This window comes from Aegilops tauschii, chromosome 6 (genome assembly GCF_002575655.3).
Source record: "Aegilops tauschii subsp. strangulata cultivar AL8/78 chromosome 6, Aet v6.0, whole genome shotgun sequence".
NCBI lineage: Eukaryota > Viridiplantae > Streptophyta > Magnoliopsida > Poales > Poaceae > Aegilops > Aegilops tauschii.
In genome coordinates this window covers 448,901,220-448,915,413 of record NC_053040.3, presented here as the reverse complement: position 1 = coordinate 448,915,413, position 14,194 = coordinate 448,901,220, and the positions used below count along the sequence as shown (strand labels likewise).

General features: G+C 51.6%; 1 protein-coding gene across 1 annotated transcript; it reads right to left on the bottom strand.

Moving 5' to 3' along the window:
- Positions 1-11,310: 11,310 nt before the first annotated feature.
- LOC109741398 (zinc finger protein GIS) lies at positions 11,311-12,843 on the bottom strand. Its single transcript, XM_020300481.4, has one exon. The coding sequence runs from the start codon at positions 12,384-12,386 to the stop codon at positions 11,529-11,531; it is 858 nt and encodes a 285-aa protein (XP_020156070.1). The 5' UTR covers positions 12,387-12,843; the 3' UTR covers positions 11,311-11,528.
- Between the last annotated feature and the right edge of the window lie 1,351 nt (positions 12,844-14,194).

Genomic DNA, 14,194 nt, shown 5'->3' with positions numbered 1-14,194 from the left:
CTATCAGCTTAGTAGTAGCGTGAGTTTATACCCCTCACTACTACTATGGCATGTCTCGGGGGCACGGTAGAGACCGCTTAGTAGTAGCGAGGGTTAAAAACCCGCGCTACTACTATCAACTTAGTAGTAGCGAGGAGTTAAAAGCCGCGCTACTAGTAAGTAGCAGAAGCGAGGGGTATAAACTCTGGCTACTAGTAAGCGTCTGCCTATAAGCTTTTCCCTAGTAGTGTATTAGCATGCCTAATCTCCAACCGACAATCATCTTGGTACAGGTACAATCCATGTAAACCATGCAAAGCATCATTAGCCATTCTAGCCTGTGCATATTCGATGAATATAGATGAGTGTGGGTGAGTCCTGATGTGGGTTGTGAAACATTTCTTCTACTTTCCCATATGCAGAAAATACTTGACTAATCAACTCTGGGGACACGAATTGTTGATATTGATGTACTACCACATGAAGGACTCTGCCTTGGGGATTTGGAATTGTATCAAACATGTTTTGTGCATGGTTACCTTCACTTCCAGATTGATTTCCTGGTTCAGACCATGTGTCGAACACCTTGTGGGCGACACCTGAATTTCCAGTTTTGCCGCTGCCAGACATCAGCACGCCTGTTGCTGGAGGGTGCACCGAGCAGGGTGGGAGGGTTGGGATTTTACTCTAAAGAAAGTTTCTTCAGAAACCAGCTCCAAGCCCCGAGCCGCACCTGAGTTAGCTGCCTCCACTGCCCAGACATCACTACAACGCACAAGGCCGCCGTAGCCCGGAAGGGAACGGAGGATTTTACAGGAGATCCCAACTCCGATCCTTCACTAAGCCCAATCTCCGCCGAGGAAGAACCAGATCTGATTACCAATTGATAGGCCCTTGCTAGGGAATTCAGGGAATAGAGAGAGATTTCAGAGATGAACGCTTAGAAACAAGGGAAGCTCGACATGTCACATAGATTTACTACTCTGAGAGGAATGCTTGCTACAATTTAGGAGATTGCAAGGGAGCTTATGCCGGCCAGAACATGGCAGCGGCTAGGGTTCAACCCCAATTACAAGAGATAAGATTCCTGCCTCTAGGCTTACATGGCTTATATAGCCAGCATCATCAGGATAAACCCAAGAAAGAAGATAAACAATAGAAGATTGAAGACCCTCGGATCCGCGATGGACGGTGCTCAGTCATCACCCGCAGGGAAGTGGTAAGTGAGCTGCGGGTGAACAGTGAAAGTGTCCAATTTCTTCAGTAATCTTTAGATAGAGCTTCGGGGATGAAATGGCTTCAGATTAATGGGTCCTGACAGCCGGCAATTTGCACTTCCGTCTCCGCGCATCGTAACAGCGTCGTCGCTTTCGTCTAGCATACACATTAAATATTCACCGTACGCACCCTGAAATAATATGTCCGTCCCGCATCCCGCAAAGATTGGACGCCTCGGGATACCGTGCGCAGGCGAGCTTGTCCACGCCAGTGAATTTCCGATCGTTTAGATCACTACTTTTAGTGATCTAAACGATCATATATTTCTCTACAGAGGGAGTACATCACAAGTATTTAAATATCTCAACTAAAAAAGTATGTTTAAACTTGCAAAACTGTGTTCTTCTCGCGCTATAGCTTGTCGTGGTTCTTTATAAACCCACACTTACAAGCTATAGTAGACATATCCACCCTTGTTTACCCTACACCTCAAAGAAACTAATAATCTAGTGTCCTCGATGGCTTGCAAGATCGCTCCCACCCTCATGTTTGTCGTCTTCATGATGACAAGCTTCGTGTTTTCTGGTAAGTGTGATTGAATATATCAATATCAAGGTTTGAAATTACATACCGGACGTGCCGCCCGGTCGTGTCTTCTGGTGAGTAGAGAGTTTAGTGTTTCTACAGTTATGAAAGAGCGACTATGGTCGTGGAGGCTGATAAATAACTTGTTGATTGATAGCGTCCAAGCAAAATATGATCATTCAGTTTGCATGTACATGTCTGAATCTTGATCGATTGCGAGATGTCTACGCTTATGCAATCTTTGTATCAAAATGTAAGACGTTTTTTGGTTTTGCATAGAGCACAAAAAACATCGATCTTACATTTTGCTACGGAGGGAGTACATCACGGGCGTTTAAATATCTGAGCAAAAGAAGTGCTTAAATATCTTTTTGTACATGTGCATTTATCTGATATATATGTTCGTGATCAACTTCGTTTGTGTTTGGTTATGTAGATATGAGCGGCGGAAAATTCTCTTGCGACGCATACCCCGCGCCCAAGAATGTGAGCTGCCGTGACCTTCGAGCTTGCTACAACGGAGCTTCTGCCCGGTTGACTATCCGACCTGTTCTTGCCTCCGATGCACAGTCAATCAAGCAAGCGCCGCGCGTCGTGTTTTGTCGCCCCCAAAAGAACGAAATTAGCTGACCCCGGCCCCGGACGCATGTGCTTAGACCAATAAAAACCAAGTGCTGGTTAAGTGTTCTCATGCACTGTTGCCTCGTCGCACCAGCTGCACACATAAGTACTCCCTTCGTTTCAAAATAAGTGACTCAAAGTTGATACTCTGCTTGTGTTCTTGGGTAATTCTTTTCTCCCGGGCGTCTGTTCACTAGATCTGCTCGCGTCCAATCCGCATGCTCAGGACAAGCTTATTATTAGTTGTCGACTGAGAACTAATCAGGCGTGCAGTGTGCACACAGTCGCCATCTTCAGAACTCAGTCACTCACAGTTTCGCTCATGTCACGGCCACCGCCGCACAAGGCAATTACTGCAGCGTTGTCCAATGATTGCGTCGATCGATCCGTGCGACATTACCCTGCACGCTTAATTGGTGTGTACTCCATGCGGCAGTGAAGCATCAGTACTGCCTGTCGGGCGCGCCTTGTGCAGGACGAGGCTGCTTCCCGACGTGTCTGTCAGCCTGATTGTACCCAAATACAGTTACGAGCTGTATCGATCGATCGGCCCGTTCGATCTGGCCGGCCGGGGTGGCAACATCAAGCAAGCAAGGACAGCGATAACTGCTGCTTGTTAACCGAGATGCTCTTCTTGTCACCGGTTTCATTCAGTCACTTCATAGACCAACGAGGCCTACAAACTAGCCATAGGCTCCGTCTCAGCCTCAACCTTTCTGATATGGATGAGTGTTTGACAAAAAAACTACTCCGTATCACATTAGGAGTTGCCGTCCAACTGAACTACCACATTCAAAAAATGACTGATAACTATCAAAAATTTCTAATTTTGTGACTAAAAACTACTACTTTTGAAAAAGGCCGGTTTAAACGATTTAAACACGTTTATGGCATATGTGGGACCCAGCCGTCAGGGCTGACGTGGCGATAAAGTCAACTCTGTTTATTTTGACCGTCACATTGACCGTTATTACAAGTGGGGCTCACCTGTCAGTATCACTCTTCTTCTTCCTCCTCCTCTTCTTTCTGGCATTTCCTCGAACACCTCGTGTGCATCCGGGCTTGAGCTCTGAACTCCTCCATGGCGACGCCCCGGCGCAGCATGTCACTGGCGTTGGTTGGGGACTGGAACGGCGGCGCAACCAAGGCGTCTGGAGCTGTGGAAGAGGCCGCCGAAGCTGACGGAATTTCCTCCGAGGCCGTCGGCGCCAGCACCCGACGCAGCTCCTCAACGATGGTTGCCTTGAGGATCTTGTGCTCGAGCAACTCGGTGCGCAGGCGGGACTCGCGCTCTTGCAGATCCTCGGCGAGGCGCGCGAGCTTGGCGGCATCCGGCATCGTGGCCTCTCGTGCCGGCTGCACCTGCACGGAGAACGGGAGGCGGGCGACGAAGAGCCCCAGGAGCTCATGTGGGAGCTCGGACCAAGGCCGATGCTTGAGCGTGCGCGTGCGTTGCCGTTTAATTCTTTGAACGAGAATTTAATGGCCAATGCTTGAGCGTGCGCATGCGTTGTTGGTTCGTGCGTGCCGGTGGCAGTGGTCGCCGGCAGAGGTGACCTCGCTGGAGTGACGCGAGGGGGAGAGGCGGTCGCCGGAGTGGTTGGGCACTTGGGCTCTCCCGATCCATACGGGACCGAGGCATAGGGAGAGGTGAGCGCCGGCAGTTGAGGACAGCGGAGGTGCCTTGCGAGTGCACACGAGGTGTTCGAGGAAATGCCAAAGAGAGAGAGGAGGAGGAGGAGGAGGAGGAGGAAGAAGAAGAAGAAGAGTGATGCTGGCAGGTGGGCCCCACTTGTAATAACGGTCAACGTAAAGGTTAAAATAAAGGAAGTTGACTTTGGTGCCACATCAGCCCTGACGGTTGGGTCCCGCATGTCATAACATGTTTAAATAGTCTAAATCGGCCATTTTTGAAAAGTGGTAGTTTTTAATCATAAAATTAGAAATTTTTGGTAGTTATCAGTCATTTTTTTAAACGTGGTAGATCAGTGGGACGGCAACCCCTAATGTGGTAGTTTTTTTTTTCAAATACTCCATATGGATCAATCATATGATTTCACGTGATGATGGATTCGATCGATCACTGGACCTAACCCTTCTAGGTAGCTAGTGTTAGTGTTACTATATATGTGCATGCATGTAGATCTTTTGATGTGCCTTTTACGGCATCTGGCAACAGTTGGCAAAGATCGCGTTACAAACATCTGTCTGATACAATTCACTAGGACGCTATTGCATGCTGATGTCAAAGTTAGCTACTCTACTAGGGAGAAGATATCGAATCTTGGGGTAGCTGCCATGCATGATGAGACAGAGCTACAGTGCCGCTCCTAGAAAGATCGAGGCGTGCAACCGCAAATAGTATGACCGGCCCAATCATTCGCGACCTTAGGCCAACTCCAGCGCGCACCCCATCCCGTCGTTTGGGTAAAAAGTACAGACCAGACGGCCCAGCGCATGATGACTTGGACCTATCTGGTTCGTTTTGTGTCCGGACCGACTCATTTTGAACGCAAACATGTGTCGGTTTTGGGTCGCCGCGGACAGCAAACGGACGCGTCGCTCGTCCGCGTCGGGCCGCATGGCAGGCGTCCACCTACCTTCCACCCGTCAACATCAATGGGCATGCGCGGGCGGCCCCACCTGTCATCCGCCAGCGAACGGGGAAGCCGTGGACCGGTCGTCGTCCACACTCCCCACTCCAGCCCTCTTTGCCCCCTCGAAACCCGACACGCCCCAAACCCTAGCTCTCCCTCTCCCCGTCCTCGATCTCGCCGGCCGGCCGCCTCGCAGCCATGGGGCTCTGGAACACCGGCCGCAAGGGGGAAGCACGACCGTGAGGCTGGATCGTCCTCGGGCCGCCGCCGCCGCGGTGTGAAAGAGGAGCCCGCATCATCACCGCGTCGGGCCCTCGCGTCGCCCGCATTCTTCATCGCCCCCACGGTCGCCGGCGAGCGCGACCGGCACTACATCCACGCAGATGTATGCCGGCGTTATTGGGAGACGAGGACGCCGCTCTCGTGGAGCGACGTCCACCTCCCCAATAACTGGCATCTCTCCGCCGACCGGGTGCCGATCCCGCCGGTCCCGATGAGCGGCCGTGCGCGCCGCGAGGAGATCGAGCGCCGCCGCCGCCTCCTCCTCGGCGACTTGTACTACGACGACATGTACGCCCCCGACTCCGTGCTCTGGGACACCTGGCTAAGGGACGAGCACGACGTGTGGCGCGCATCTTTCTTCGCCGGCACGGTGTCGGGGCCGCGGCGGCCACGTCGAGAGCGCGCAACGCCTGCTGGACAGGTGCGCGGCCTCACGCCCACGCCGTCGCCTTCACCATCTCCGTCGCCACCACCACCTCCTCGCATGACAGCGGAGGAGGAGGCCCGGCTCATGCAGTGTGTCATGGAGGACTCCATGAAGACGCAAGATGAGTGCCAATGCGAGGGCCTCGAGGAGATGATGGCCCTCTCTGCGGCCGACGACGTCGCCATCCCCGAGCTGGAGATGGTGAGGGCGGAGGAGGTGATGGAGGAGGAGCCGGTGGCCGCGTTCCACCCGGCCCTGGTGGGCCAGCAGTGGAGCTGGTCGTGCATGGCTCCGGAGATGGCCGATGCCGTGGGGGGGCTGAGCTGGTGCCTCACGCCGCCGCGGTCACCGGAGCGGGAGGCGTCGCCATGGGAGGAGGTGGTGCAGGCACCTCCCGCCTTACAGCCCGCCCCGTGTACCACGCACCACCGTCCCACCTCTGAACGCCGCCGGACTACGTCGACCTCGTCAGCGACGACGACGACAACGGCGGCCACTGAAGACGGCGACAGACACAGCATCGACGGGCAAGGCAGGAGCGCGCGGGCGGCGGTTTTTGTTTTGTGTTTATGTTAATTATGGCAATGTGAACCGTGAAACTAGGCCGTTTTGTGGCCGTGATGGTTAACTTATGTTTTATGTTTTTATATTTACGTTTTTTTGGGGCATTTTATTTTAGTTTTTTTGTTTTTTTAATCACGTTCACCTCGGACATGATTTGGGGTGCGGCCGCACGTTGAACGCACCCACAACCCAACGGACAGAAGCAGACATGGACGAACCTATTGTCATCCCAAAGAGACGAAATCCGGCCAAACCGGACGTCCGTTTAGGGTCGTGCGGTGGAGTTGGCCTTAGCTCATTGCTCATTCGTCGTACCCACCCTACAGCTTCAATCTTGACGCTGCTCTGTGCGCCTCCGGCACGCTCCCTGTGCCTCTGGGTGCCCATGCGTGATCCCCTTAAAACCCGTGCCACGTACGTATGCTATATGCAGATGGACATCAGATCCATTGACCCTTCACGTTGTTGTGCATGCATGCATGCAAACAAATCTGATGGGCCAGATCGCCAGAGACACAGACGGCAGCCGAAGGTCGACCCATGTCGGCCCTTGGCGCCGTCGGGAGCAACCGAAACACGCGCGCACCCAGCAGATCCATCGATTAGCGACAAAACTAACTGAGCATTAAGCACTGTACTTTGTCTCAACAAAAAATTTAAGCACTGTACTGATGGACCTCCGCCGCGGTTAAGACCGGGCACATGGGGCTCGCTGGGTACGTGGACAAAACTAACTGAGCAAGTAGGCATCGACGCTTTATTACGTACAGTACAAACAGCATAAACTAACTACTACTAGTTAATCAAGGGAGATGAATCAATCAGCACACTGACTCTCGTGGCGCCTCGTCCCTGCAGTTTGACAGATCCATGCACATGCCACTCAGCAGCGTGGATGGGTTTTCTTTTTCGAAAAGGAGCAGCGTGGATGGTACCACCTGCTTAACCTTAACTACTGGTCAGTGCGTGCCTTGGCACCATCCAAGTACAGCGGCATGCGCCTTCCCTTCCCCTCCCCTCCTCTGGCGCCGCTAGCTGGTCCTGGCCGGCCGGCAACCACTGCATGGAGCACGGTGGTGCTGCCGCCGCAGAGGTGGATGGACGTACGTACCTGCTCGTATGTGGGCAATGCCACCCCAATTGGCCGCATGGCGCAGTGCCCCCTACTTTCTGCATCGTTCCTCCGTCATCGTCATGGACCCTGTCAGCCAGCCGTTTGCGCGGCCAGCATGCATGCAGTGGCAGACACCACCATCGTCCAGAATGGCTTTCTCATTGGCTTGCACCACCATCGTCGTGACATATAGCTTGCCACTGGCTATAGTAGCAGTCAGATGGCTGTGGCCTGTGGATCGAGCGCAGTTTGCCTGTCCCCCTGGAACTCCCCATCTCCGGTCTGTGCCCAACAGTTTCGGCCCATTCGATCGGCAGTAGCACGTACCACGTACAGTACATGCTTGCAAGCTCAGCATGCATGCATCTATACCGTCATGTCTGCATCTGTACAAGATGATACACTGTTGACTTTCTTCTAAAACAAACACACACACACACACACACACACACAAATCTTGAGTCGTGTGCAATGATTCATCGGAGAAATCGATTGCGTGGCTTCAATTCTTGTCCGTAAGCCCAATCTTTGTTGCCAAAGCAGCGGCTTTTACATGGGATCCCCACTTTACGTCGATCAGATATATATCCCTGTCCAACTAGTGGTTTAGTCCATCCAGCTTTGGATCTGGAGGGAGATCGCTAGGGATCATGAAGGGAACTTCCTTTCATGAAGATTCTCAACATACACTGGGCACACTGATCCATATGTATGCGAGGCTCTAGGTTGCAGAGTTGCCATGCTGTTGGCAAAGGAAAAAGGGTGGGAGCGGATTCAGTTGGTTACTGATTGCAAAAATGTGGCAGATGATTGGAATGCCAGACGAGACCGCTCGAGTTGTGGCCCTGTTTCTCGAGAGATGGCTTCGTATCTCTCATCTTTCCAGGGATTTGAAGTAAGACATTGTGGAAGAGAGGCAAACGAAACGGCACACTTTTTAGCTAAGCATTGTTTGTCTACTAGGGTGCTCAATGTAACTTATGATGTAATCCCTGAATTCTTAACTGCGACGGTGCACTTGGACTATGTACGGTCTATAAATGAATAAAATGCCATGTGGCCGTTACTCAAAAAGAAAAGATATATATCCCTGTCTCCACTCTCCACGTGTGTTATTTTACACTCGTTATCACAGGCAGAGATACGTACATATCTGCAAGCCAGCTCCAAAAAGTTGATTCGGTTTTGCTATATCTCATATGCCCGAAAATTTTATTCACGTCAGTCATCTATTCTAGTTCATCCCGAGCTCGCCCAAGAAGATAGACCTTGCTGGAGAAAGCCATAGCTCCATCATCTATCTTAGAGGGAAGCCATGGCCTCATTAGAGGGGTTTCATGATCGCATTATCTATCTTAGTGGTGGTGGGGGGGGGGGGGGGGGTGTGCAAGGGATCGCCGGAGGTTTTCTCCGGGGCGGGGCTTAGAGGGATGGTCGGGACGGTGGCCAGCAACGGCGGTGGGGGGGGGGGGGGGGGGGGGGAGGTTGAGGGGAGGATGGGCGGCGAGGCACTGCGCGGTAGGGCCCGCCGGCCGCGGGGGGTGGCGGGGTAGGCTGCGGGGGAGGAGGATCTGCCATCGGGAGGAAAAAGATGGGGAGGAAGAAGATGAACAGTCGACGGTATGATGGAGGCCATTGAATCTTGATCCGATGGTCAGGAAATAAAGTGATTGATGAAAACGTTTTTTCAGGCACCTGTTAAATAGACGGTCTGGGTTGATTAGGTTTAAGTGATACTATTCAGACTTGGTATTGTGTAGCACGGTACATATGTATCATCTATATGCCATGATTTTTCTTTTTTGCAGATATTTTCGCAGCACTTAAAATATGCATTTTCAGTCCCCTGCCCACAACAAGAAAATTGTGCAATACAGGGGCTGTTTGGTTCTAGGCCTAGCATTGTCACATTTTGCCACACATTTTTGCCAAGCTTGACTAAGGTTAGGTCAACAAAATGAGGGGTTGTTTGGTTTTAGGCCTAGCATTGCCATACTTTGCCACACATTTTTGCCAAGCTAGCTTAAGGTTAGTTCATCAAAATGAGAGCCACACGTTGACAAGCCTAAGGGAATCTTGCCATATTTTTTGTGTGTATGTCATGTGAGACCCAATTATGGCTTGCCTAAGATGTGGTTGGAACCAAACACTTGCCTAAGTTGGTCAAACTTGCCTAACCTTAGATTTGGCAATCTTTGACAAAGTTAGTCTCAAACCAAACAACCCCTAAGAGCTAAAAGTTGGCAAGCCTAAGGAAATCTTGCCACACTTTTTGTGTGTATGTCATGTGGGGCCCTATTGTGGCTTGCCTAAGGTGTGACTTGAACGAAACACCCACCTAAGCTGGTCAAACTTGTCTAATCTTAGATTTGACAACCTTTGGCAAAGTAAAGTCTATGTAATTGTTGAGCCGTTTTTATTTTTGAGATTCTAGCGGAATTTGTTGACGGGCTCGATCCGGGCGGCCCACGCTTTTTGCTAGCACACACTGCGGGCCTTGCGTACATCCAAGATTTCTGTTCGAACGCCGCTAAATGCGACTTCTCGGTATAAATTACCGGTTAGCTAGTACAAGTAGCTACTTCCATAATAATCCGTATTTCATAGTACATGTGTACTGGGATAATTGATGGTGGGCAATGCAATGTAGGATGTGATCAGGACGGTGTATAGGTGTACGTCCGTGTCGGGCTGCTCTCTGGGACAAAAGACACGAAGTGAGGACAAGAAACGGCTACCGAAATTGAATTCTGCAAATCAGGTACCAGTGCTCTGATCGCCGTACAGTATGCAATGTGCAATGGCCTTTACCTAGCTACCTGTGTTCCAGGAAACTGTGAATGGTGTGGAAGGTGCGATCATGTGCATTTCCTTGGAAGGAGGTTATTAGTGCACCCTTTGTTTTTAATATAAGATGTTTTGGCAGTTTAAATTAAACACATGTCACTTTGGCATGGCACGTTGCTGATGGTGCAGAAGGAAGACCGTGCTGTTTTCTACGAAAACTAACCTCTAATTTCTATTCTCGTAAGCAAGTTCTACAAGGACTGGTTTTATCTAACATGCTCCCCCCTCCACGAATAAGTGTACATATAGAATATTTAGGACAGATTATAAAGTGATGTAAAAAATACATTAAGAAGGTGCAAGCCATCACCACTCTCCTCTTTAAGTACACCACTCATGTGCTAAGTGTATGTGAAAAGTGAGAAGACCCTGTGTTGAATGTTATTGGTCTTGATTATTATATGATGACAGAGATTTTTTTCTATTTTAAAATAATTGGAAAGATGACATTTTTGTGGAATTTTTTTAATGTCAAACGTACACTTACTCATGGACGGATGGTGTATTTAGCCTTGTGCCTTTTCGCAAACTAAATAAAATTGTGCCACATCAAAGATATCATTGAGGCAAGCACGAGTTATGTGCTCGTACAGTACATCAATGAGAACAAACATTCTGCCCGAGGTTCCCGAAAGCTCAAATAAAAAGAACTCACTTCACTTATTTCCTGATCTTTTCAGCCATCCGCTCACGTGCCAATCTGCCACGGCTAAGTTATTGTTATCATAATACTCGTCTATAAGAGGAAGCCCAGAAAGTACATCGCATACCTGGCTTGAGCAGAGCACATGCTAAAAAGAGCCATCTCTGTGCAAAGCAATTCAGACAGACAGAGGTAGCTAGCATGGGGCCCGTGGGGGAGGAAAAACAATGTTGTGTACATCATGTATACGGGCCCATGTACGGCAGTGTTGGCCCCACAGACTCTACATCTACCGTATGATGATGAACGAACCTTTGCGCCAAATTTTTACTACCTTGCATCGTAAATTAAAGTGATATTTTGTTGAGATGGCATGCAAATTTTTAATCTTTGTGGGAAAATTGATAATAAGCTCAATGAGTCTAGATGGAAATTTTGGAATCGTTACCGTCTTCTTGCAAAATTCAAATTACAGGAAGCCATTTTGATTCCATAATAACTTGGAAAAGAAAGGGGAGCAAGCTAGCTAGCTAAACATGGATCGAGACGGCAAAAACGGTGGAGATTATTTAAGCTATTTTGAATCACCATGCACTTGCAACGTACTACTGCCAACTCACAAGAAGAAAGAAACCTAGAAAAAAAAGAGAGTTACAAATGGAGGTCCAAGCTAAGAGCCTCCTGCTGCCCCAATTCACACCTACCTAGCTTCTCCGGCGACGTGGAGGAGCAGGACGACAACGACGGCGACGACGAGAGCAGGCTCATCACCACCTTCTCGTCCTTGCAGGTTATCACCTCCCCGGGCCGCACCACCACGGCCGGCGGCATGTCGGCTGCGCCGTGACGGACTGCTGCGCCGAAGTTCTCCACGGCCGGCAGGGGCACCCTCCAGTGGCCCTGCGCCTGCGCGACGGGGCTGCCGTCGATGGGCTGCGACATGGACCCCGGGCCGCCCCCGCCGTAGGGCCCCATGGCGGCGGTCGTCCACATCGGGTAGTGCGGCGGCGGCTGGTCGTAGCGGCCGGCAGCGGGGTGGTGGTGGTGGTAGTTGAGGAGGGCGCCGTACATGTGGTGGCCGCCGGGGACGTAGCGGTGCATGGCGAGGGAGGCCTGCAGGTGGGCCCGCTTGGCGTGCTGGCGCTCCCGCTTGTGCGCGTTCTGGTGCCCGCCCAGCGCCTGCGACGTCGGGAAGTTGCGGCAGCAGTAGTGGCACTCGAACTTCCTCGTGTCCCCGGCCGCCGCCCCAGACGCGCCGCCCTTGGCGCCACTGCCGTTGCCCTCGGACGTGACGGTGCTCCCGTTGGCGGCGTCCGGGGAGCCGGCGCCAGCCTCCTGCTTGCGCTGCTGCTGCTGGTGCTGCTGCAGGGCGTCGTTGTTGGAGAACTCACGGCCGAAGAGCCGGATGGTGTCCCTCGCCTGCTGCTGCTGCGCCGCCGCCGCAGCCGGCCTGATGAACGGCAGCTGGGAGAACGAGTCGACCCTGCGCACCTCCTGCGGCGTCGCCATGGCCGGCGAGACACCTAGCCTGCTATGCTACGTACGTGAACCCGGAGAATTCTTCGCGCCTTGCTAGCTTGACTTGGAGCGTCTCTCGTCTCTCTGTAGAGTTTGTGCGCTATGTGAGGAATTTGGCTACGAGTTGGTGCGGTTTTAAGGGGAAGGGCGCGCGATGCTTGTGAGTTGTGAGGTCGGAGCGGAGGGGGACCATGCATGTACATGTAAGGTCGGACCAAGCAAGCAGGCAAGCGAGGAAGGGCCAGCTTAAAACCTCTCGCTCTCTCCCATCCACCACGCCACCGCCAAGTACAAGACGCAGCGCCGCAGTGGAATGGCAGTCGCAGTTTGCCGCTAGCTGCTGCTTGTGCAGTTGGGCACGCCTGGACCTGCCTAGCTAGCTTCCTCAACTATCCTGCAGGCCGCAGCTGCATGCACGCTGGTCATGGACTCATGGTCAGCCCGGTGGCCGGGGCTACTGCCTAGTACTCCCTCCGTTCCAAAATAGATGACCCAACTTTGTACTAATTTTGATATAAAGTTGGGTCATTTATTTTGAAACGGAGAGAGTAGTTAGTAGCCAGAAATAGCTCGATCATGCGTGCCGCAGGCATGACATAACTCTCGGCAGATTTTGGGACTGGGCACATATATGTACACACACGCATCGCATGCCCGCGCAGCTACCATACAAGTTATGGGCTTAAAGCTAGGCTAGCTATAGAGGGGAGGCAAATTTCCTTTCTTTTCTTTTGGGCCTAGCCTTTCATCTTCATGCACAATGATCCGTAGCTGTCAGTGCAGTGCCCATCGACCGATGGACCGATCGAGTGGCCAAAGGGAGACGGGCGGGCGTACGGGCTCCTGTGACTCCGTCTACCTACCCATCGCCATCGTCCGGACTCCTTGCTTGTTGTGCACCGGGCGGCCTCTGGACTGGCCCTAGGGTTGTTCTTTCATCTTTATGGGAGGTTGGCTTATTTAGGACACGCACGCATGAGATTTGAGATGTGAGATGAGAGCCGAGTCGAGTCGAGTCGACCGAGACCACACCACTGGACGGAGGTGCTACATGGAGTACGTGGTGGTCCTCCTGGGGACGGCGACGTGCCTCTGGCCGTGGCCTGTGCTCGAGCTCGACGCCTGCTCCGGCCTGCTGCACGCATGATGAGTTACTGCTGCAGCCCAGGCCCAACTTGCTCCTTTTTCACCTCTTTATTTATTTACGCTAGCTTTTGCGGTGATGGCTCTGGCTCCATTGCATATTTTGCATGCATGCACAGCATGGGAGTAGATCGATGGATGATCGATCGGCTAGCTAACAAGACAAGGAGAGGGTGCATAGCTCCGTTTTCTACCTTTGTGACCTTTTCTTTTTCTTGATTGACAGCACGGTTATAATAATTGTAGCCATCATCATCATCGGTGGCGCTTTGCACTGGGATCCACATGTTTAATTGTTGCTGGCTAGCTGTTTCTCTGACCATCATATATACAGTACGTAGATCCAGCTTTGCTCCTTCCACCCTCCCTTTTGCTCTCTCTTTTTCGCCGAGCCTTTTGCAAGCTTTATCTCTTATACGGATCATGTGGTATATGGCCGAGCAACTCAAATATCGAAAACACACAAATCAATAATCCTACATGCATATGGACAATTTACAGATGGTTTAAAAACTCCTTCCAGCTAACCCCACCCCCACCCCCCATCCCACCTTGAATTTCACCGGGCTAGGCCCTTCCCTCCCCGATTTTTCGATCGTAAAACCTACACATTAGCCAGTTCGTTAAATCAGAAGGAAATCCTGCTTAAGTCTACC

Bases quoted from the DNA above. Each gene is read 5' to 3' on its own strand.
- LOC109741398 (XM_020300481.4), bottom strand. From the start codon at position 12,386: ATGGCGACGCCGCAGGAGGTGCGCAGGGTCGACTCGTTCTCCCAGCTG.